Genomic DNA, 26,380 nt, shown 5'->3' on the forward strand with positions numbered 1-26,380 from the left:
TGTAAATAATTTTATAAAATTTAAAAATTTTTTATAAAATATTATGAATACCATAAAATTTATAATGTACTCATTGTATGCTGGTCATAAAATAAAAAAATTTAAAATTTTATAAAAATGCAATATATTTTTTTAGACTCATATTTTTCTATTAAATGATAAGAATAATTAAGAACACATGTTAATTAAATAATGTTATTTTTTATTATAATTTTTTTAATTGTTATAATTTTTTATAAATAATTAATTTGAGTTAGTCTCTTGATTAATTTATTAGGTCATTTAGTACATTAAATGTATTTTAGAGAATAAAATATAATTATTTCAAATTTTCAATTAATAATCAGTTGAAAAATTGGATAATAGGGTAACTTTGAAACACTATTTCTCAAAAAATCTAGTATCATTTTGTAGTAAAATACACAATTTATTCTTTCAATGTATTCAATTGTCCTTATCTTCGTTTTTGATCGGATAGAATGCGATTGTTGGTTTCACTGACGTTTCGCTATAACAAGAAGTTAAGTATATCTAATTTTTTTTATCGTTTCTCTGACACTGCTTTACTATTATGACATTTTTTAATATAAATTTAGCAAATTATATATTCTGATATTCAGGTACATTGGATATGTTTTAGGGAATAAAATATAATCATTTTAATTAATAATTAATTGAAGAATTATGATATTAGTCAAAATTTGAAATAACTTTTTATGTGAAAGAGATCTAGTATCATTCGGTATTATCCCGCTGGATAAAACACAGTAAAAAATTATTTAGTATCATTTGTTATTGTAAATAATTTTATAAAATTTAAAAATTTTTTATAAAATATTATGAATACCATACAATTTATAATGTACTAATTTATAATGTACTAATTGTATGCTGGTCATAAAATAAAAAAATTTAAAATTTTATAAAAATGCAATATATTTTTTTAAACTCATATTTTTCTATTAAATGATAAAAATAATTAAGAACACATGTTAATTAAATAATGTTATTTTATTTGTACAATAAAAAAATTTAAATTTTATAAAAACGCTTAATAATTAAAAAATACATGCAATATTTTTAAACTTCATAAATTTTATAAAAGTGTTTACAATAATTTTTAAATTTTATAAAATTGTTTACAATAATTATAAAAATACTTACGATAAAAATTTATAAATTTTATAAAATTATTTAATTTAAAATTATTATACAAATTTTAGTTGTATTTGTTATAAAATAAATGAATACAATAAATTTTTTAAAAAATTATAACCATATATTAATACAAAATGAATGAACAAGATTCAGTATATTACAACTAAGTTTATAAAAAAAAATCATCTTTCTACTAAATTGGTTTAAGTTAAATTGAAGGGAAAAAGACAAATAGGTCTCTAACTTTTCAAATTTTTGACAAATACATCCCTGACAAAATTTAAATACAAAAAAGTCCCTGACTTTAACAAACGGAGGACAATTTAGTCCTTCCGTCTATTTTCCTCTCATACGCCAACGGAACTAGCTGACGTGGCTGAAACGGTGTCCAGTGTCCGTTACGGTGCCACGTTGGAAGGGGAAAAATGTTCGAAAGACAAATAAGTCCTTGACGTCATTTTACAAATAAAGTTCGAAGGACAAATAGGTCCTTGAGAAATTTTTTTTCAAAATTAATAAACTCATTTCCTAAATTCTCTTATTTACCTCTCTCCATTTTTATATATCCCTCTACTATTTTTACTCTATATATAATTATATTTATATTAGTAATTTGACAATCAAATATGTCATTCGATATTTTTTACAATTAAAATATTTAAATGTAAAATTATACACATTAAATTATTTTAAATTTTAAATAACGAATGTTAAAATTAATTACTAATAAAAAATTAGACTTTTTCATATAAAAATAATAACTAAAAATCTTATTATTTAATTTTTTATCTGCAGATATCTTGGTCTTCTTAGTCAAAAACTTTTGTCAACTTACGACTTTTTTGTAAAAGTAGTTTGATTTTATAAATCTTTTGTGTCATGCATAATTTATACTGTTAGAACAAAGTGAACTATAATTTAAAAAAAAAATTCTCGTAATGTTATTATGCATAAAAATACTAGTTCTAATATAATACACAAATGCACTAATGCTAACTTAATACATGAATGATGCACAAATGAACTAATGCTAACTTGATGTATAAATGAACTGATGTTAACTAATGTCACTGGTATGATGAAAACTGAACTAATGCAATTTAACAAATTCTAATATAATACACAAATGCACTAAAACTAAACTAATGCAATTTAAGAAAAAGTAGAAACATAACAAACCCAATTTCTACAATTTTAATACAAATAATTTAAATTGTAGAATAAAACAAGTTAACTAGATTTCAAAATACAAGCATAATTTTATCAGAAATTATTTTTAATATGGAAAGAAAATTGGTGTTTTGGTTGAATATTGACATTTGAAGTGTATTACAGTATTGTGGAAATTATTCAACACGCCCCACGTGTTGGCTAAGATGCTGCCACGTGTTCAACACGCCCCCCACGTGTTGGTCAGAATGATGCCACGTGTTCACCACGCCCTCCACGTGTTGCACCACGCCCCCACGTGTTGACTTCCCACAAAAAAATTTCACCCATCTATAATTACACCACATTCTCCCATTTTCAACAAAAACACCAATATTTTTTTCATACAAAAAAAATTAGCCTAATTTTATAAACTAAATTCTCATAATAGAAGCATAATAGAAGTATAATGAAAAAAAAAATTTTCAAGGACTTATTTGTCCTTCGAACTTTATTTGTAAAATGACGTTAAGGACTTATTTGTCCTTCGAACTTTTTTCCCCTTCCAACGTGACACCGTAACGGACACCTGTACACCGTTTCAGCCACGTCAGCCAGTTTCGTTAGGTGTATGAGAGGCAAATAGACAGAAGGACTAAATTGTTCTCTGTTTGTTAAAGTCAGAGACTTTTTTGTATTTAAATTTTGTTAGGGATGTATTTGTCAAAAGTTTGAAAAATCAGGGACTTATCTGTCTTTTTCCCTAAATTGAATTACACACGTTTTGTATCCCTAATAAATCGTTTAAGATCAACCAAATTACTTTAAACCGCCCTTTCCTACTAAATTAATCTAAGTTAAAACGATTTCCTATCATTTCTTGGTAAATAGTTTTAAACTACATCGATTTATATAAAAATATTTTGAAAACGAACCTTAAAATAGGACAATCTAATCATATTAGAAGCCAATCAATTTAAAAATATATTTTATTCTCGTTATTTATTTTTTTTGATTATGTTACATTGCATAATATTTTTAAACTTAGAAGGAAGATTGTAACTTTATAATAGAGAAAAAATATCAAATATAATATACATATTTTTATAAATTTAATTAGAGTATTCTCTATTCACTCAATTATTATGTATAAAAAAACCTTATTTTACTTTATTTTATTTTAACTCATAATGTTTATATTTGATCAAAACTTCGATGATAGAAAAAAGTTAGAGAGAAGCTGTGACGAGGTGAAAGAGTGAGAGGGTGAGAGAGAGAGAGTGGGTTTTAGAAGAAGGGATTGCACTAATTTAAATTCAGACCCAACTTTTAAACCTTGTGTTTCATTCATTGAATTTTTATCGAAGTTTGACTGTTAGTAATATCCTAACGTTTCATTTAAAAGGAGTTACAGGATTCAAAGAGCGACAAATAAAATAAAATAAAAAGGTTCTCCTACTTTGAGTGAAATGCTACAAAAGAAAAGTAAAGTAGAAATATCTTAAGAAAGAAAAAAAAGACTCATAGACTCATCTTGCAGCACAATTTCCAATTCAATTTCTTTGTTGCCCGCATGATGTTTTATGCTGTAATTTTCTCACCTTCGAACACTTTAGTGTTTTGATCTCTCTAAATGCCCTAATAGATCGCTACAAATAAATAGCATCGATTCTGAATCCGTAACTTGAAAGTCCAGAGATGAAGCTCCCTAAATTTCTCCCAAGTTGTCCACACCTCCGAAGACTGTGAGAATAGAAGACAACATAATTAGTTAATTCTACCACTACCAAGATAGAAAAAGAGGAAGAGAACTCCAACGACTAGTTCTCCAATGGCTCTTAATCACAATAATTATTCTTTCTCTATTAAAATTTGTGTGTGTATGTGTGTGTACACACACAGGAATTTCCTAATTGTAAGGTCAAGAAAGAATAATAACAATTCAAATTTTTTAATTACAGTTCAATTCCCTTTTCTCTCCTAGTTTTCACATGGTATCAGGTGTTTTTGGTTCTTGATCCATGGCCCTTGTCACTGCTCTCTCTGCAACCAATTAAGGTCTTCTCAACCCCATTCCAGATAAATTAACAGAGACGAATTATGTTACCTGACAGCGACTTGCTTTGTTTACCATTCGAGGCCAAAGTCTTGAAGATCACATTTTAATAGGAAAGTTTCAAAAAATGTATGATTCTGATGCAGATGCTGTTGGCACCACCTCTTCTACCGATATAAAGTGGATACAATATGACTATAATCTTTGCTTTTGGTTGCTTGCATCTGTTGATAATGACTTCAGAATCGCATGGTTTGTTGTGAATCAGCTTATGAAATGTAGACCAAGATCGAGCAGTATTTTCCTTCCTCTATCCAAACAACCATCAAACACAACTCGAGAGCATTAAGAAATTTAATCTTTCTACTACTGATTACATTGCTAAGGTAAAGACTATTAGTTACACTGTCCCAAGTAAAGATCATATTTCTGCTCTTTGTGATGTCCTGCCTGGGAATTTTTCAAATTGTATTACCACCATTCAAGCCAAATATGAACTATACACTATGGTAGAAATTGAATCCATGTTTGTTTCTCATGAAGAAATGCTGGAATGATTTAGACAAACATCTCTTAATATGGCTCATGCGAATCTTGCATAACTTGCTTCATCTTAGTCCAGGTTTTTTGGAAGAAACAATGATGGTAGAAGAGGAGCTTGAGGGGGACGTTTTGGTAGAAGTGACAAAACTCCTGGGCAATACAATTCATAATTCAAGACCCAATTGCCATCTTTGTAATCAAACTGGCCATTCTGCATTGCGATGCTTCTACAGGTTTGACCAAATTTTTCATGGTTATTTTCAAAATTTTTCTTAACAATCCTCCACCATCCTCTTTTCACAATTCTTAATCATTCTTGGCCATTTCTACAATTTCTGACTCTTCTTAGAATTCTGATTGGGTGCTAGTCAACACCTTACTAATGATCAATTAAATCTCATGACAGTATCAGACTATATTAGACCAGATATTATTCATGGCCAATGGTGTAGGTATACCAATATAGAGTTTTGGTAATTCTATTTTAACAAATATTCTTACACAACACTATTTTTATCTGAAAGATATATTATTTAATCTTCTAATTGCTAAAAATCTTTTTAGTGTCTCTAAATTCCGTCTTGATAATAATGTGTTTTTTGAGTTTTTTACTTTTCACTATCTTGTGAAGTCACAGATCAATAAAGAAATTCTACTTTAAGGACAACTTAGAAAAGGGGTTTATGTTTTTGAAAATGTTAAGATCCCTAAGCAGATTGATGATACTACCCCTTTTCATGTTTTTCTTACATAGTATAAAGCTAGCCTGTTAGATTGGCATAGGAGATTAGGACATTGCTCACACGCTATTGTTTCAAAAATTGTGAACTCTTGTAATTTGTCTTGCTCTAATAAAAATACTTAATAGCACCCGTGTGAACACGACAATATGGCAAAAATGCATGCTCTCCCTTTTTCTAACTCTCTTAATCTATCATAGGTTTTTTCTAGGTTTATTTTGAGGGTCATGATCGTTTTTCATAATTCTTGTTCCTCATAGTGTGTATCACTTGTTGTGCAACAAGAATATTATCTAAATTAATCTTGCTAGAAAATAAAATTTGCTTAAGTGTTAGAAATAAGAGTAGACATAAAAATTTTAAGTCTAGTAACAATAATTTTAGTGATAATCTTATAGAAAATATTGTATAGGCTAGTAGGTCTAAAATTACTAAAATTTTTAGAAAAAGGAATCTTGGGAATAATAGATGTAGCGATTTAGTAGCCTAGGCAATCTTACTAGGTTCATTAAAAAACAAACTTTACCCACTCCATAACCAAATTGGCAACAATATTCTACGAATGTTGAAAAACTCGGTAGAAATCCTATCACTTCCTGGCACCTTCCAATTTTTCATACATAAGATGGCCTCTTTGATCTTTTCTAGCTTAACCTCCCTGCCAACATATTCATATTTTTGGTCTAGCAACTTAAAAAATACCATGAGATGGGAAAAGGGTTGGTTTCCATATCTTTAGCATAAAGGGTTTTAAGAAATTAACTTACCCAATTGTATTGCTTCCGGTATTTTCTAGTTGTTGAGTTTAGAGAACTAAATTATCATTAAGATGATGACTAAATATTATTGGGTTATTTGTTTGTATAATTTTGTTGTGTTTGTGTGCAGGAAATTAATTAATTCACATTGGCCCAAAAAATATGAAAAATAAGTCCATATTGCATCTGTCCAATATGATTCAAACAAAACACTCATATCATAATATGAATTGCTATGAAAGCAAACAATCTAAAAAAAGAAGATAAGAAAAGAAATATGGCCCAATATCAAGTTAAGCTTGAACAAACTATTCATTCCAACAATCTTGATCCAAAGATTAAATGGCTGAACCGTGAAAAGAAAGAAAACAAATTGGCCCAAAAACAAACATAAAGCCTAAGCCGGTGGTCCATATTCAAATCCATTCCTCCAACTTGGGTTCTAAGTGACTTAATTCCATTTTATTTGAACAATTCACTTCACCCACCAAACCAAAATTCTCTCTTCTCTCTACTCTTTCTTTCATATCACATCACTATCTATAACAAAAAGAAAGAATGGGAACGTTCTGAAGCTAGAGCAAAGGGTAGAACAAAAAGCTTATTTCCAAATTCAAGCAAGCAAGAGAAAAAAAGGGGCTACAACAATAGGAAAGATCACATCAAAAAAGAAAATCATAATAAGGAGATTTTTCTATTTGTGCTTCATCAAGGAACATTGAATAAATCAACTGGGTCACAAGCACCATTCTGAAAAACTATGAAAAAAGTAAAGTCAATGGTGCTATACTGCTCATCAACGATAAAAAAAATCAAACTTGGAATCAAAGCAAGAACGCACGGCCCAGATTCAAGAAGCATGAAGAAAAATGTTGAAAGAGAAGACTAAAGGTATGGTTGCATGTCACTGCTTCTACCCTCTCTTTCCTCTGTGAACGCTGCTGCTGCATCTTTGTATTGGGAGAAGAGAACCAACATGTGCTGAAGCAAGGTTTCAAGCCCTGAAAGTTTCACTCCTCTATAATAGGGGTGACCGGCCAATGATTGAGACAAGGAGTGAGAGCACAACGTTTGGGGTTCCTATAGCTCACTGAGCTGTTTTTTCTTCTCTTTCATGGTTGTCATTTTGTAATTCTTTTTCTCAATTTAGTCTGTCTGAGTTTCACTGGAAAAAGGCAAACATAGTGAGGTTTGTAAGAAAAAGTCAATGAGTGAAAAAAGGCAGTGAGCTAGGCTTAGAGAAAAAAGTCTAAGTTATTTCAAAAATTCTTTGTATATATTTATGTTTTGTTGTCATGATACTGAGGGGATTCCCTTGCAAGTTGAGTTAGCACTTTATTGTTGAAAGCTAGGGTGAGTCCTAGTCAAGTTCATGTTGGGTTAGAATCTGGACTTGTCCCAGATAGGATTGGGTAGATCCTAGAAAGAATTTGTGACTGTAATTTGTTGAAAAGATAGTGAAATTCCATAATTGTTGCAATGGAGACTGGATGCAGGCTATATTATACTGGGTAGCTGAACCAGGATACATCTGTGTGTCATTCTCTATTCTCTTCTCTGTTTTTGGTTCTGCATTATAGGAGACAAAATAAAAGTATCTCCTGGTTCTACTAATCAGTTATACTCCTCTGTATCACACCTTACATATGACTCTGTTTTGGCTCCTGCCGCGTTATAAGACAAAACCTCAGTCTCTGCTATTTCTACTCAAAGTATTTCAACAGAACGAAAGGATTAAAACCTAAATTAAAAGGAAGCCAAAATTCAATCCTTTCTTCTCTTAGCCATTGATAACCATCACTAGTGATTATTGCTACTCTCTTTGTCTTTTCCTTATTCAGGATTACTGGTGGTAGCTTGGAAAATCACAGCGGTCTAGCTTTGTTTAGAGTTTCCTGTTTTGATATTGTCTATTGATTGTTTCTTATTTCAGCATTCTTTCTTTTTTGGATTCTTGTTATTTGTTACTCCTTTATTACATATATGTAAATTTCTCCCATTATTCATTTTCTTTCGCTATTGTGGCTGAGTCGAGCTCCTACCTTTCTTATTATCCTTCCTTTTTTGAAGAATATATCTTGCCAAATTTATTGCTATTTCTGCGCTATGGTTTCTTATCCTCCATCCAGGACCTAAAATGATTTTTATCATTAATTTCTTATGCATTAAGCGGATTTGTTGCAGATTTGGGCATTGGGTTTATCAAATTGTTGATATAACTGATTCTCAGATTTTCTCCGCCTAATTCTCGTTCTCCATGATTTCTTTTCCTTTTTGTATTTCAGCACTTTTCTTATCCGACTGTTTTTGAAATTCAGAGCTATTGACTCAGGTATGGGTGGTCTAGCTACTATTGGCAGTTTTCATTGTCGGAATTCTTGGATTGTCTTTTTCCCTTTTCGAGTAGCCATCAACCTTATGACCATATTTTCCACAATTTGAAATAGAGTTGGTACAACCCTTTTATATTATAGTCTAAAATCCTTTTCTAGAATCGAAAAAGAGGGAACTAATTTCTTTCTTAAACCGATTCAACATAAATATGAGCCAATTTTTTCCTTGAATAGATGAAGGTGAGTTCATCTACTTTGAACATCGTTCCTAGCATTTGGCTGACCTTGCACAAGAAATATTTGGTGTATAATTTAGCTGACAAGTTAGGAAATCTCACCCAAACTGCTAACTTCTAAACTTTATTTTATTGGAGGTATGAACAAAAGTCTCCATCTTTCGATGAGAAAGTAGTGATCAACAATCATCCACGGTCCTTCATACGAGCATAATATAGTCATCATTGCTTGATAAACGAATAAGGAATAAGCCTTCTTCCAAATCCATGACCCGAGCAGCTTTTGTTTAGTCCCGCGCCTCTGGACCCAACGATCCATTGCTTGAGGTTAAGCTTCTTACCAAGCTATTTGATGATTAGGTTTTACTTTCATGGCCTACACCATGCGTCATATTCTTTGAGAGAGATATTGATCACTGGTTTTGGATTGAAGGGAGCATGATTATCCTCCTCAAATTCATAAGATCTTGGTCGGAAAGGTGGTCTTCATCCACTATATCAATAATCTCCTCCGGATTAACCTTGTCCAAGCCATCTGCTAAAAGCATATCTTTTTATACGAGGCCTTTGTTGGAATTTGTGGTTGTGAGTTGTGACTGTGTTTTGTCAATTTTTAGCAAATAAAAAATGGTTTGATATCTAATGATCTGGGAGCAAACCCTACTCCTAATTGTGAGTACCAGTTCTATGAAAGTGCATCAAAGACCTTTCAGTCGGACAAAAACTTAAGGAAATCCGAAAACAATAAATAAAGACTTTGAAAATAAATTGACTGAATTTGAAAGATTTGCATTGAACTTAAATAAAACAATAAAAGGCCTTCGATTAGATTAAATGACTTTTGAAACAAAAAATGAAAATGCAGGAATGTAAAATTAGACAAGGAAATTAAATGTTGCTTGAAAGATAAACTTGCACGAAAAGTAAAGTTTGCAGAAAATGTAAATAGAAAGATAAAAACAGTGGAAGGAACCCACAGAAAAAAAACTCGAACGCAGACTCAGTAATTCGCTGGGATATGAGTGTGCTTGAGTATTTTCTGAAGCAAAGTTCCAACCCGTGTACCTTCAAGCATTCTCCTATTTATAAGAATCCTTGACCAATCAAGTTGAAGTGTAACTCCCACGTTCATTAATTCATAGGTAATTGTTTCCGCTTCTTTTGCTTGACAAAGATAATGTTCAGAAGCAATCCTCGAATCTTGGAATCTTTGATTCAACATATCGATCAACTTGTTGACTAATCATGACAGTTTGACTCTTGCTCGATCTTCCCTGCCAAAGGACTGTCTTTCGGTGTAGACTTTTTTCAAAGACACACGTTTACTAACTCTCGAATACTCCCTTTTTCAAAATAAATTATTTTCAACTAACAAATTACCCCGTATGATTAATGTATTATTTTCGATATCATCTTAGAACAATAACACTTAATCCTAACATGATCCTATTATATCATCATAATACATTAATCAATCATAAATGAAATTCACTACCCATCATTTATTCGCGCCTATCCGACATGTTTTCCACTATTCTTAATTTCTCTCTCCACCACTTCACCTTCTCTAGGAAGTTACCCAATTTCAAATTTTCAACTTCATCATACAAAACGACAAAGCACCCTTTTAATTACTGGATTAAACTTCTATCATCACTCACCATTTACTTTCTATTTTCAACTTCCATCTTTCTTCCTTATCTGAAGTCTCCGCACGATTCCACTTTCAACTCTATCACTACCAGAGCTTACTTTCGCCCATCAATGGCTTCTTCCTCAGTTCAAAAAATCTCCACTGCCTAAGATAAGGGCAAAGGTCCTGCAACTCAAACCCAGATCACCAAACCTGCAAGTACTAAACCAGTTTAACGACAAAATTATTAAGGACCCTCAACTCTTGCCTGATGACAAAAGAATTCTCATTCCTTTCATTGTTGATGACAAAACATGCTGTTTTGTTGGCCCCATTCAAACATTGGAGCGTGACAGTAAGAAACTCGATTTCTTTCATAACGTTGAAGGAGAGGATTTACTCATCAAACAAGATCTCTTCATTGCCCCTTTCTTCGATCTAAAAAAATCCTTTAGAAATAACCCTAAAATTACTCTTCGAGGAGCTGATTTTTGAGCTTGGCATCGACGTCTTGAAACAGTAAAGAGTGATTCTTAGAAGGCTCTAGGTATTCATGATCTCCTTCGTCTTTCCCATTTATCTCCTACCATTCACCATTGGATGATTGAGGTAGTTGTGTGTTTTAGGAACAAAACAATAAATTGCTTTCACCTCCCCTGTGGAATGTAGGGGATACATTACTTAATGTGGCTGCCATCACTGGCCTTCCGACAAATTTTCCTGAAGTGACTTGTGATATGCAACCAAATCAAACTTATAAGATAACTTAGAAGAACTCTTACAACGAATTCATCAATCAGCATATGGGACATGAGAATGATCCTGTAACTGATGACGAAAGCGTGGCGTTCTTGTACTACTGGTTGAATGCCATCATTTTCTGTTTGAGGAGTATTCAAATGCAAAAGTCATTTCTTCCTTTGGCTGCTCTTTTACACGAAGGTGACAAATTCAATTTAGCCAAATTAATTTTGGGGCATTTGTACGATGAACTCGAGCATTTGGTTGATTGTCTTTGAGCTAACTCGTCGATCAGTGTAGGTGGCCCACTTTGGCTCCTACAACTTTGGTTAAATGACGTATTTGAAAATACATGAAGCAAGATGGGGGTATTGCTTCAGATAAACAACACACTAAAGGGTTTTGATTGGCCCCTTTTCAACCAAATTTCGAAAATGCCACGTCGATTAAAGACTTATTTTGGACTGTCTTTTCACTCCACTCCTGTAAAAACTTCAATAATAATGATTTGAAATTTACACCATTTATACGTCGAAGTTGTGGACCAACATGGTTCGAACGTCTTCTTTTTCCATCTGATGATGGAGAAAATGAAGTTGCCGACACAACTTGGGCAAACCTCCTTGTTGTTCAGGTACTTCCGATTGGACTACCTCAATACAAGAAAGAACAGTTTAAGGTGGCTCTTTATGCCCCCGCCCCCACTATGTTGCCAGGCAGATGGGCTTCTCTCAAGCTATTCCTTCTCTTGTTCCTTGAAATGACAAAGTTCTTTGTCGTATCAAACTCAACTTGAATAAAGACATTGAGAATTGCCTCACCATCAATCAACTACACCGAAACAACTATTCTCATCTCCTTTAGGAGCGTAGTTCATTTGTTACTAAATCTTTCGTCCAATGGTGGACCAAGTATTATTTCCAATACAGTCGCACATTTGATGAGATAAAAAACTCCTCAATAAAAATTATTCAAGCTACTGAAGGCTCACCAAAAAAGGTCCCAAAAAGAAAAATTGAAGCCACAGTGCAACAAAAACAACTAAAAAAGAATATTCGAAAAGTTTCAGCCAAAGTTTTTAAAAAGGTAAGCCCTTGTTCGAACTCTTTTCTTCACATGATGCTGAATTAGCTAAACTAGTGGCTGTCCTTATGAAGATCACTCAAGAGTCAAGAGGAAGAGTTTCCCATCTCAAATTCAACCACTAAGGATCAACCCACATCGAGTTTTCTTACAGAACTTAACCAACACACTCTCAAACAATTAACTACCATCCTGAGGCTACTGACACATACTCCCAAAAAATGGATTAACCCGATTTGAATGTCCTTTTGTCTGACATTTTAAGTTCTTCTCGAATTTCAGGTTCTGTCTCAATTCTCTTCCATAATGAAGAGGTTCACCAAGGTCTCAAACAACTGCATCATCATTCAAGACAAGTTACAAGAAACTAAAGAAATGGTAGCCAAAATTAGAACCGAATTGGAAGAGATTGATGCTGCTCTCCAGTCGATGCAACAATCATACAAGGAATATGACTTAAGACTTGCTCAGGCTGTCATCGCTCAAGTCCATTTCAACAAACAAGAGTAGGAACTTGAAATAGAGCTAGCTAGAATTGGAAAAGAGTTGGCTAAAATTCGAGAGAGACGAGCTAAATTGGTCGAGAAGCCTTTGTCGCGGTACAACAAAAGAAACAAGAGATCTTCAAAGAGCTTTGCATAACTCCCACGTTCATTAATCCATAGGTAATCGTTCCCGCTTCTTTTGCTTGACAAAGGTAATGTTGAAAAGCAACCCTCGAATCTTGGAATCTTCGATTCAACATATCGATCAGCTTATTGACTAATCATAATAGTCTGACTCTTGCTCAATCTTCCCTGCCAAAGGACTCTCTTTCGGTGTAGACTTTTTTTGAAAACACATGCTTATGGACTCTCAAATACTCCCTTTTTTGAAATAAATTATTTTCGACTAACAGACTTATTGATAATCATTTCTTCTGTTGCAATATTGGCCTCTTTCATCTCCACTTTCTAGTTCTCAATGATCTATGTTTTCTCTTTTATATGATCTTTATGTTCCACGACATTTATCTTAACTTTCTTAGTGCTCCTAACCACTAGATCCTTTTTTTTCGGTGACTGTTTCTCTATGTCAACTAGATTTAGATCATAGCGCATTCGAAATACTTTTTGTTACTACAATTTTTTTTATCAATATTATATTAGTGCTAATATTTTTTTCTAGGGGTGGCAACCGGATGGGTAGGGATTGATTTTTACTCTACCTGACCCTGTTTCGCTCCACAATAATCTGCATAGAACCTGTCCCGCTCCTATCTGCGGGTAGTGAAAAATTGAACCCTAGCCTACCTCCGCAGGTACCCGCCCTTGCAGGTATCCTCCCCTATAATTATTAAAATTCAATAAATAAAATTAAATTTTAAATTTTATATAACCATCATCATATACGTAACATAAATCAAAGTAAATATTTAAATATAATACAATATTATTATTCATTTTACTAATTATTTTACATATATTATCCATATTATATATTAAAATTATATATATTATGTATATACCGAAGTGGGTATCACCTAAACTTGGCCCGTCCTAGCCCCGCCTTACTAAAAATTTGCCGTCAGTGCAGAGTAAATAATTACCTGCCCTGATCGAATAAAAATGGAATGAATACTCATAGATTTGAGTGGTGTTGCTATCCTTATTTTTCCCTCTTTTTAAAATCAATGGTTTTAACAGCACACGCTCTTAGAAAGAATTTTTTTACTACATATACCGTCCTAAAAATGCACGAGGTAGAGGCATGCATGATTTGGTATTTGGTAAATGGGTGAAATATATTTTTTATCTTTAAAATTTGTTAAAAATTTAAAAATATTCATAAATTTTATTTTATTTTATTTTATTTTATATTTTTAATTTGTATTAAATATATCTATGATAGTTAATTTTTAAAAAAATTTAAGACAAATTCAGTAATAATTTTATAAGAATAATTATCAATATAAGTAAATCATAGATAATTATTATATATTATTTAGATTAATTTTAAATTTTTTAAAAATTTAACTATTAAAAATATATTTAATACAAATTAAAAATTTTTAAAATAAAATTAAAATAAAATAAAATTTAAAAATATTTTTAAAATTTTTAATAAATTTTAAAAATAAAATATACTTTACGTTTGGAAAGATGAATTGCATATAAGTTGTTAAGTGAAATCAGGGTCAGGTTCACAAAATCCATGAAAGAGAAGTGTTGTGAGTGATGACTGCAGCAATGTTTCCCCAAACCGAAGTTCAAGAAATAAAAGTAACCACTTCAATTTGCTCCTTCCCATAACACCACCGCTTCGCTGATTCATGGCATCATCATCATCACATGCACGCTTTTATTTTATTTACAGATGACGCACACACTCTTCCATCCATATCTGAAGATAATACTGTTATAAATGTCTTGTGGATCCCACCACTACTATTTCTGTCCTCATAAGTGGGTGGTCCCATACCCCACCGCCTCTCTCACACTCCTCTCTATCGTTCACTTCATCGCTCGTTATACTTTTTTCTAACAAAACAACGCTTTTCCATTTTTTTATTTCTAATATTGAATTAATAATAATGTTTTTAGATTTGTAAACTTCTGTAGTCTTTTATTAAAATATAGGATAATTTAATTTAGCAGTAAAAATCAGACCGTTTAATTTATAAAAAGTACAAAAATCAGATTCTTTAATTTATGTACTCTAAATTTTTTAAATTATTTAAACATAAATCAGATAATTCAATTTGTGTACTTCAAATTATTTTAATTTTATAAATACAAATCGAAAAATCTAATTTATGTACTTCTCACCATTTTAAAAAAATATAAAAAATTATAACATTAAAATATATTATTCGTCTCATTTTTATATCTAAATTTTTTACCACGTTTTTCACTTTTATCATTTATTTTGGGGTTAATTTTCACTCATATCATTCATGTGTCACCTATTCATTTAGTATGAACCATACCATTAAAATATGTTAGTCATTGTCTTTCATTTGGTTAATACTGAATAATGTTAAATCAAATTGTTTGCGAAAATATTTTTATTGGAAGTAACTGAAATTAGAAAAGTATTTTTAGTAATATTTTGTGGACAAGTCAAATTTTGCTCTTGTACGATAAGAAAAGTTTAAAGAAGCAAACTTTTATATTACCAAAATAATAATAATAAAAATAATATGGGGGTATAATTTAATGAGTCAAAGAAATGTAGAAAAACAGTGACTTTATCGTCATGGAACTATTATCGTATTTACGTTTTCCATACAAACTAATTTTGATCTTCATTTGATTGTAACCGATCAATACACCAAAAGACAACCGAATAAAGACAAATGATTATGTTCTTTCCATACACAAAGAAATCGAGTTTGACTTCAATTATGCTTCCAAATAATTTTTCTAAATTAAAAATAAAGAAGAGACTGACATATACATTGTATCAAAGGATAATTTTATAAAATGTAATTGTAATAGATTAAATGTGTAAAAACTAAAAACTGAAGTGAAATTGTGAGATCGGAAATTCCAACTTCATAAAATAGTTGGAGGGACGTTCCTTTACATTTTCCCTTTTGTGTTAGAAAACGAAGAGATAGGGACCATTTTCTTTTACGTCACAATAATTTCCCATTTGTTAATTATAGCATGATATATGAATATAAAAACTTGTTTGAGTGATTTTTTTAATTGAGTTATTTTTCAAATATTTTAAAAAAAAAATAATTTCATATAATTTTTTTATTTATTAATTATATTTAGATATAAATAAATAAATTTATTTATGTAAAAAATAAAAATTTTTTTAAAAAAAGATATAAATTATAATTTTAAAAAAATATTTTTTTATTTTTAAATATTTTTTACTATTAGAAAGTATTAAATATACTAAAAAATAAAAAGAATAACAAAAGTATTTTTTTTAATAACTTGATGATATCCAAATAAATTTTAAATTTTTGTATGATTTTTTTATCTTTCTCCAAAATTGAGAAACAATAAAAATAAAAATAGAAAAATTATTTTTTTATTTTATATTTAATCTTTGGTTTATTATTTATATACTTTTATTTTTATTACAAATATTAAACAATTTATCAAAAAAAATACTCAAACACTTGTCAATTAAAAAAAATAAAAATAAAAACTTTTAATTTGATTTATTTTAGAGGAAAAAAACCAAGCAAATTAAGAGCATCACATCGGTTAACATAGAAAAGCATGTTTATTTTAGGATGGAAGCTATGATGTGATGTACTCTGAAATGATTTTGTCTAGAAATCCATGAAGCAAGGAAAGAATTGATGGCTCATGAAATATTTGATCATGATATATATATATATATATATATATATAAATACAGAAATTATTTTTTAATATAAAGGTGAAAATAATGTTATAATTGAAAATTAATATTTAAAGTATATTCTAGTATTATTATGGTGAAAAAAAAACGTTGATATAATATATAAGGAAGTGTGTTGTTATAATTTGACACTGTGTTTAACATGATTTGTGTATTAATTTTTTATCTGTAAAATTTATTCACTTGTAATTATATCAAATAATTTTATTTTTAACAAAAATATTAATATTTTTTTATATAAAAAAATTAGTAAAAAACTACATATTAAAATATAAAAAATACTAAAGTTAAGTGTATTTATATATAAATAACTAGTTTAATAATTAATGAATATTTATACTCATAGTAATATTAAAGAACCATAAGATTTTTTAAAATAAATTATATTTTAATATTTAACTTTTATTATAAAATTTAAAAATTAATAATATCTAATGTTCTTATAATAAATATTAAAATTTGATCAACTGAGAGAGAAAAAGACATATTAGATTTGTGTTTTGTTTTAGTGTAAATTGTGTAATAAATGCTTTATGGATTAATATTTTTTTAGAAGCACTCTTTAGATAGATATCTTTCAATTAGAATACCAAAATAAATAATGTGGCAAAACAGTAATATCTAAATAAAATAATTTGAAAAGAATAATATTTTATAATAAGTAAAATTATGGCATATTAGTTAAAAAATAAAAAAATAAAATGAGTGAATAAAGGAGAGTGAACTTATTAATTTTAGATTAAAATTTTATTTTATTTGCATTAAAGTAGAATGTTATATTATATATTTTAATTATTCAATTAATAATATAATTAATTTTAATTTTAATTAAAAAATTTCATGTAATATATTTTGATTATCAAATTAATTAATAATAATATATAAAAAAATAAAATAAATAAAAAAAAGAAAGAAAAGACTTTTTTTGATTTAAAAAAATTAATTTAATTATAATAAAAAATTGTATAATATATTTTAATTATAAAATTATTAATATATAATAATTTTTTGTGGTTGATTTTTTGCATGTATATAACTTTTTTGGTGTCAGATAAATATAATTATGATGGATTAAAAGCGCAAAAATTAAAGTGAAAATGTGAGATGTGAAATCGGAAATTCCAACTTCATAATTCGGAGGGATGTTCTTTGTGCATTTTTTCTTTTGTGTCATTTTCTTTTACGGGATAATAATGTCCCATTTGTTAATTATAACATCATATATAAATATAAAGACTTGTTTCGATGAATTTTTTTAATTGAGTTATTTAAAAAAATTATATTTGGATATTTAATATAAAAAAATTTATTTATTAATTATATTTGAATATAAATAAATATTTATTTATTTATTATATAAAAATATTTTTTTAAAAAAATATAAATTATAATTTAAAATTTGTTTAATATTTTTATTTTTATTAATAAAAAATATTAAATACGTTAAAAAATAAAAAAATTATTAACAAATTATTTTTTTAATAATTTAACATTATCTAAATAAGTTCTAAATTTTTTCATAATTCAATTTTTTTTACTTTTTCTGAAATTGAAAAACAATAAAAATAAAAATAAAAGAATAGTTTTTTTATTTTTTCATAATTTTCGGCCTATTATTTTTATATTTTTTTATTTTCGTTACAAATGTGTCAAAAAGTACCCCCAAACACTTGTCAATTCAAAGAAAACAAAAACAAAAATAAAACCTTTGGATTGATTTGTTTTTTAGGGGAAAAACGAAGCATATTAATAACATCTAGAAAAGCTTGTTCATTTTAGGATAGAAACTGTGATGTGATGTACTCTGAGATGGTTTTGTCTAGAAATTTATGAAGCAAGGAAAGAATTGACGATGCAGAAATATAAAATATATATTAAAAATAAGTGTATTTATGTATAAATAATTAATTTAATAATTAATTAATATTTATACTCGTAATATATTATAAAATTGTAAGATTTTAAAAATAAATTATATCTTAATTTTTAATTTTTATTATAAAATTTTAAAATTAATAATATCTAATATTTTTATAATAAATATTAAAATTTTATCAAATAATAAAAAAAAAGAATATTACATTTGTGTTCTGTTTTAGCGTCTCTGGTATAATGAACGTTTTATGGATTAATATATTTTTTTATTCAAAGCACTTTTTTAGATAGGTGTATTTCAATTAGAGTACCAAATAAATAATACATACTTATACTACTGTGGTAAAATATTTTCATAATAAGTAAAAATTATGGTATATTAATTAAAAAAATTTTAAAAAAATAGAGTAAGAGAAGAAAAGAGAATAAATCTATTAAGTTTAGATTAAAAGTTTTATTTAAATTGTATTAATATATAATTATTTTAATTTAAATTACAATAAAAAATATAATGTGATATATTTTATTTATTAAATTAATAATTAATAATAATATATAAAAAAATAGGCTAAGTAAAAAAAACGAAAAAAAAAGAAATTTTTTTAATTTAGTAATATATAATAAATTTTTTGTGGTGGATTTTTTGTACGTATATGAAATATTTTAGTGTCAGATAAATGTAAGAGTTGATTGTTGTGTTCTGTACTGTTTAAGATTTCCACTTCTTTCGATCGGTCCAGTCCGGTTTTGACGGTTGAAATGAGAGAAGGCAGAACCGCAAAAGTAGTAGAAGCAGTGAAGCACTGAAAAGCATATATGAATAAATGAGAGAAGGTTGCTTCACAGAAGGGGTAAGTGGCAACTAGCAACTAGAGTAGGGCAGGGGTCCCTATCCTTTACCGGATCTTCCTTCATCCAACAATCAATTGCCACGTCGGACCAATTCTTACATTGCATTATTTTCCCTTCAAAGCTACCTCACTCTCCTTATTTTACATGTTTTCCATCCCTCATGCAACAATTATACCACATGAAAGAGAAAAAAAAAGTTTACTTTGCTGAAAGGTCAGACTTAGAGGTGCAAGTGGCCGTATTAAGTTACTATTTGTTTTATATAAATGGTAATAATATTTGTATGCAGAGGTTTGCACGCACATTGGAATTTGTAGGCCATAAAAAAAAAGATGCGATGCTCCACGCAAACACTTAATAGTTACAGAGAGTTGTACTACTTATGCAACTACAAAGCCAAGCACATACAAACACTCATCAATTCCCAACGAAATTATTACTTACCTCGACTCACACAATATTATATTGCTATTTCAGTTAGCACCATAACTGGTTGTTCTTAATAACAAGTTTAAGTAGTAGTAGTAGTATTAGATTTCCAACCTTTCAACATTGGAACAAAGAAGTTCTCTGTCAACCATGGAACGTTACGAGGTAATCAGAGATCTCGGTTCAGGGAACTTCGGTGTAGCAAAGCTTGTTAGAGAGAAATGCAGTGGTGACTTCTATGCTGTCAAGTTCATTGAGAGAGGCCTCAAGGCTTGTTCTTTTCTCTTCTCTTAGCTTAGCTTAGCTTCTTAGTTGACTTGTCATCATCACGGCTTAGAATTGTGTGTGATTTGATTTGCAGATTGACGAGCACGTGCAGAGGGAGATCATCAACCATAGGTCCTTAAAGCATCCCAATATCGTTAGGTTCAAAGAGGTACTCATAGAACCATCTTCGTTTTAGGATTCAATCGGTGAAATCTCAGACTCAGAGGCGTAAAGTATTCAACTTGATTTGATGGGTTGTTCATGGCAGGTGCTACTTACTCCAACACATCTTGCCATAGTGATGGAATATGCTGCTGGAGGAGAACTATTCGAGAGAATATGTAGTGCTGGAAGATTCAGCGAGGACGAGGTAATCATAATCATCATATTATAAAAGAAAGCTTCAGTGCTTTTGCCTATGAGGCCACTATATTTGTATTCTAATTCTTTTAGGATACATAAACAGTGACGCAAGGGCATTTTTCAATAAACAAGTCAACTTAGTAATATAGTACTACTATTTCTCTTTTCTCATCAAAGATAGTACCTTTTTTTTAGAATATTTCGCACCTTAAATTCTTATTTTGTTTGCAACTTTGCACAGGCAAGATATTTCTTCCAGCAGTTGATTTCTGGAGTCAGTTATTGCCATGCAATGGTAACCATTCTTGCTCAAGCCCAGTATATTATTATCCAATGAAAGATTTTCAATTTCATTTTGATTGAAGATGCAATATAATTTGCTGGCAGGAAATTTGCCATAGAGATCTCAAGCTGGAAAACACACTTTTAGATGGAAGCACAGCACCAAGGCTTAAAATATGCGACTTTGGTTACTCAAAGGCAAGAAACTTGTTACATAATTTCAATGAACATGTTTCATGTTTCACTCAGAAACCCTCTAACATTGTTTTTTATTTTTCCATCTTGTTTCAGTCTTCTGTTCTGCACTCGCAGCCAAAATCCACTGTAGGAACCCCTGCATATATTGCTCCAGAGGTCTTGTCAAGAAGAGAATATGATGGAAAGGTAACTCATCTGCTTTTTCACTTTTTTTTGTCTGTCGAATTATGCTGTTCTCTTATTTGGCCACGAATATGTGCTATCATGTTTGGAAAAATGATTAGATTGCAGATGTTTGGTCTTGTGGGGTGACCTTGTATGTGATGCTCGTTGGTGCTTATCCTTTCGAAGACCCAGCAAACCCAAGAAACTTCAGAAAAACTCTTCAAGTTTGTTTTTATTGGATTCACAAATATTCTCTTTATGTTGCTTCTTCAATTTAATTTAACAACTCACACAATTTATTAATTTTTTTGTGTGTGTAATTTTTGACAGCGAATTCTGAGTGTCCACTATTCTATTCCAGACTATGTTCGTATAAGCAAAGAGTGTAGACACCTTCTATCTCGAATATTTGTTGCCAACCCTGAAAAGGTACAATTATTTGTGTTAGTCTCATAAGTCCGTAACATTTTTGTTTTAATAAGAGGGTTACTTCTACAAAAACGTCCTTATGTGAAGATAATACTGTAAACTATTAGATAGTTTGACATATTTAGTGGAATATGTTTGACTGAGTTCATAATACTATCTTCACATAAAAACGTCTTTGCGGAAGTAGCAACCTAATTAACCCTGAACAATGATGTCAACCTTTTATTTGTTACATGATTGATGATAATGCAGAGAATTACCATACCAGAGATAAAGATGCTACCATGGTTCCAACAGAACCTACCACTAGAATTCACGGATGAGGGTGCAGGTAGCCTGCAAAATGGTGGTGGGAACCATGATGATGATAGTTCAGTTCAGAACATTGAAGAAATATTATCAATAGTACAAGAGGCTAGGAAGCCAAGTAAGGATAACCCAGAAGAAGCTGGTGGGCAGTTTGTTGGGGGCAGCATGGACCTTGATGATATTGATCTAGATGCTGACATGGATGATATTGAAACAAGTGATGATTTCGTCTGCACTTTGTGACTTGCAAACTTTGCACTTTACCAATGCAATACCATACATCAGATCAGACTAAAATTCTCTCTCAAGAAAAGTAGTTTAAGATAAGATGGTGTTCCTTTTCCTCAGCCTTAACGGGATAGGCAACAGGGAATCAAAGTAGACTAAAGCTCTCTTTATAAAATAAATAAATAGTTTCCTTTGATTGGAAGTTGCTTGTAGTGGCTAGAATCGTATAGGGGGATTTTACTGGTTTTTCTTGCTTTTCCACTTTGCAAAACAATAATCCCACTATATTGTAAGATATGCTTATCTTATGTGTATTATGTATAATAATACTTGGTACTTGGGGGTTCTGTACCCGAAATATATAATATCAGAATCTTGAGTATAAGTTTTATAAGGATGCAAATATTTTTTCTTTATATAATTCTATTCAACTCATTCAATATTATATCCAGATTGAAGATACTTATAATTTTAACAAAAATAAAAGAAAAAAAAAAGAAAAGCGAAATTGTTTGTGTTTGTGCTGTGTCCTTCTTGCAAATGTGCTATGATCCGTTTACATTTGAGAAAGAATAAAGAAGTGGCCTATCACTGTCATTGTGTATCAGGCACAAGACAAATTTTAGACAAATTTGCCAAACAACATAAGTATCTGATACGAATGATTTTTATTAGAGTATGATCTGATACTATGTAAAAAGTTCAACATGTTTTTCTATTAGTCGAACATATATATACAACTTTTGATATAAAATTATATCAAATATTTTCTATCTTAAAATGTATATTTTTTTATTCTAATAAAAATATACATAAGAATACTCTTAGAGTACTATATTTAACCTGTTTTTATTTTTGTTTTTTTTTAATTGAAAAGTATTTGAGTACTTTTTTTTGACATATTGTTTGATATTTGTAATGAAAATAAAAGTATAGAAATAATAAATCGAAGATTAAACATAAAATAAAAAAATAATTCTTCTATTCTTATTTTTATTGTTTCTCAACTTTGGAGAAAGATAAAAAAATGAATCATAAAAAATTTAAAATTTGTTTGGGCATCATCAAATTACTAAAAATTATTTTTGTTAATTATTTTTTATTTTTTATTTTTTAGTATACTTAATATTTTTTAATAGTAAAAATAAAAATATTTAAATTTTTTTAAAAAACTATAATTTATATTTTTTAAATATTTTTATTTTTTACATAAATAAATAAAAATATTTGTTTATATCTACACATAATTAATAAATAAAAATATTATATAAAATATCTAAATATAAAATTATTTTTATTTTTTTAAAAATAATTCAATTTAAAAAAATCACTCCATATCATGCTATAATTAACAAATGGCGCATTATTGTGACGTAAAAGAAAATGGTCCTATCTCTTGGTTGGTCCTATTTCTTCGTTCTGTGACACAAAAGAAAAAATGTAAAGAAACGTCCCTCCAACTATTTTATGAAGTTGGGATTTCGATCTCACATTTCCACTTCAGTTTTTACGCGTTTAATCTATTACAATTACATTTCATAAAATTATCCTCTGATACAATGTATGTGTCAGTCTCTTTTCTATTTTAATTTAGAGAAATTATTTGGAAGTATAGTTAAGGTCAAAGATTTCTTTGTATATAGAAAGAACACAATCATTTGTTTTCATTGGGTTGTCTTCTGGTGTATCGATCGGTTACAATCAAATGAAGATCAAGACTAGTTTGTGTGAAAAATATAAATATGAGAATAGCCCATGAAGACAAAGTCTCTGTTTCTCTACATTTCTTCGACTCATTAAATTATATCCCATATTATTTTTATTATTATTATTTTCGTAATATAAAAATTTACTTCTTTACACTTTCTTATCGTACAAGAACAAAATTTGACTTGTCCACAAAATTTAATTTCAATTACTTCCAATAAAAGAAAACTAACTTAAATTAAATGGCATACTTTTAAAAGGAACTCAAATCTACAATTGATTAGTTTTTAATTTGTCTGATTAGAAAATATCATGGAAAACAAAAAAAAAAAACTAAAAAATGTATAAAACTAATTTGCGCATCTAACTAAAAATAATAAAAACGGTGTAATACAAAATTATAAGAGATATTACATTATAAGAGATGATACATGACAACACCATTTAAATTGAAAAGATTCATTTAATTTCGTTGTCTTGCCTACTGCCTAGTAGTAATTCATTCATACTTAATTTTATTTTTGTTTGTTAATTTATCCCTTGATCTCAATCCTTAAGAAAAATGGACTCGTTGCATGCGTGTACATATTATCTGATACAAGCGTACAAAGAGAGTGATGGCTAATTGGTCATTCTAAACTGAGCATCCAATAAAACATGCTAGGAAAGTAGTCAAATACTTATTATTAACGGATAATTTAGATATATATAAAAATATTATTAAATATAATATTTTTATAATTTAAGAATACTTTCATGTATATCTTTATTAGGATAGAAAATTATGCATTCTAATTTGTTAGGATCGTAAATTATGTTTTTTAAGATAGAAAAATATTTGATATAGTTTTTATATCAAAAGTTATATATATATATATATATATATATATATATGTGTGTGTGTGTTCATGACTAATAAAAAAATAGGTTGATACATGATATCAGAGCATACTCTAATACCGACAAACACAACAGGAATCTAGGCTGCATAATCATGGGAGCATAATCAGAATCAGGAAAGAACTCTATAACTTCAGAAAAAGGAACTAAGAAAAATTACTTGCCATATGACCTCAATGCAAGTGACAACCCAGGAAATGTAATCACGCAAGTGTAGTTGCGTGGAGAAAATTATGAGGAATGAGTTAAAGCTATGAAAATATCACTTCGGATTCGGAGAAAATGGGGATTCATCGATGAAACTCTCGCAAAACCAGAATAAGGTGCATCTGATCTTGAGGATTGGTGGACAGTACAATCTATGATTGTATCATGGATTTTGAACACGATCGAATCAAGCCTATGGTCGATCGTTGTGTATTTCGCTGTGAATGGATCATGAATACAACAACTCAAGTCAAGTCAGATTTGATGAGATGTAAACAGGACGGCGTATTATGAGAAATTGAAAGTACCGTGGAATGAATTAGGACAGTGCGAGCGAATTCCCAAATGCACGTGTGGTAGATGTAAGTGCGGGATTGGATCTTAACTTGAGAAGCGAAGGGAAGAAGAGAGGGTCCACCAATTTTTAATGGGCCTAGATGATGCGAGTTACGAAACGGTCAAATATTCGATCCTTTAAAATCGCTGAATCGTGTGTACGCAATGCTGTCCAAAAGGAGAAGACGATGGCTAAGGCATCAAAATAGAGAGGGTTGGTTGTGGGATTCGCAATGCAGGCATGGAATATGACGAAAGGACAAAGAGATCCTAGCCAAAAATCAACAATATGCTCTCACTGTGGCAAAAGTGGGCATGAGGTTAAAGGATGCTTTCAGATTGTAGGATATCTAGAATGGTGGGGCGATCGACCAAGGAATGAAGGAAGAGATGGTGGCAAAGGCTACGGACGACAAGGCACGCGTACTCGAAGAATTTCAGTGCGTGCACATGTGGCACACAATTATGGAAGTGGTAGGCATGCTACCAACATGGAAGACACGAGACGTGAGATGTGAGGATTGACCAATGAACAATGGCAAGTATTGGTAGATGTTACCTAGATTATTTCTTTATCAATAATAGGTTTACCATTGTAATTATTTTTTAGTGAGAGTACAAAAAAAAAAGGTACATAGTATATAAGGTGTAATAACTCAACAAATATTTTCAAAGGGGGATTTTTCATTCTCTCCAACAATGAGAAGAACCTATCTCTCTCCCTCTCTTAATCCCTTCTAATTCATCAAACCATCAACATCACAGCTTGAATAGCTTATGGCATGAGATTTTCTTCATGGTGCGGTGAGCGTGGAGAGCAACCAAGCTGTGAATAAAAAAAAAAAGTTGTGAATTGAGATCAATCCAATTTTGCCATTCTCTTTCTATCCCTAATTTTTCTTTTGACATTTTCTTTCCCCCATTCTTACCTCTTCCTTCAAACTCATCCAATAGAGTTTGATGAGAGGCTATTTCACAAGATTCCTTCTTGGTGAACATAGTTGTTCCGATCAACGAGTTGGAAGGAAGAAGATC

The 26,380-nt window shown here is 29.8% G+C and overlaps 1 protein-coding gene across 2 annotated transcripts; it reads left to right on the top strand.

The window, feature by feature from the left end:
* The first annotated feature begins 19,829 nt into the window (after positions 1-19,829).
* On the top strand, positions 19,830-22,567 carry LOC130966713 (serine/threonine-protein kinase SAPK1). Of its 2 annotated transcripts, XM_057891533.1 has the most exons (9): positions 19,830-20,224; positions 20,316-20,390; positions 20,490-20,591; positions 20,826-20,879; positions 20,972-21,064; positions 21,158-21,250; positions 21,349-21,453; positions 21,560-21,658; positions 21,911-22,566. In XM_057891533.1, exons 1-9 carry the CDS (start codon positions 20,105-20,107, stop codon positions 22,208-22,210), a joined length of 1,041 nt encoding a protein of 346 aa, XP_057747516.1. In that variant the 5' UTR covers positions 19,830-20,104; the 3' UTR covers positions 22,211-22,566. The 2 variants fall into 2 exon arrangements, with proteins under 2 accessions (XP_057747516.1, XP_057747515.1); XM_057891532.1 differs by having other exon boundaries at positions 20,972-21,250; positions 21,911-22,567.
* The last annotated feature ends 3,813 nt before the right edge of the window (positions 22,568-26,380 follow it).

The sequence above is a fragment of the Arachis stenosperma genome, chromosome 3 (genome assembly GCF_014773155.1).
Source record: "Arachis stenosperma cultivar V10309 chromosome 3, arast.V10309.gnm1.PFL2, whole genome shotgun sequence".
Lineage (NCBI taxonomy): Eukaryota > Viridiplantae > Streptophyta > Magnoliopsida > Fabales > Fabaceae > Arachis > Arachis stenosperma.

Bases quoted from the DNA above. Each gene is read 5' to 3' on its own strand.
- LOC130966713 (XM_057891532.1), top strand. From the start codon at position 20,105: ATGGAACGTTACGAGGTAATCAGAGATCTCGGTTCAGGGAACTTCGGT. The intron at 20,880-20,971 runs GTAACCATTCTT...ATTTGCTGGCAG, and splicing joins TCAGTTATTGCCATGCAATG to GAAATTTGCCATAGAGATCT. The intron at 21,454-21,559 runs GTTTGTTTTTAT...AATTTTTGACAG, and splicing joins ACTTCAGAAAAACTCTTCAA to CGAATTCTGAGTGTCCACTA.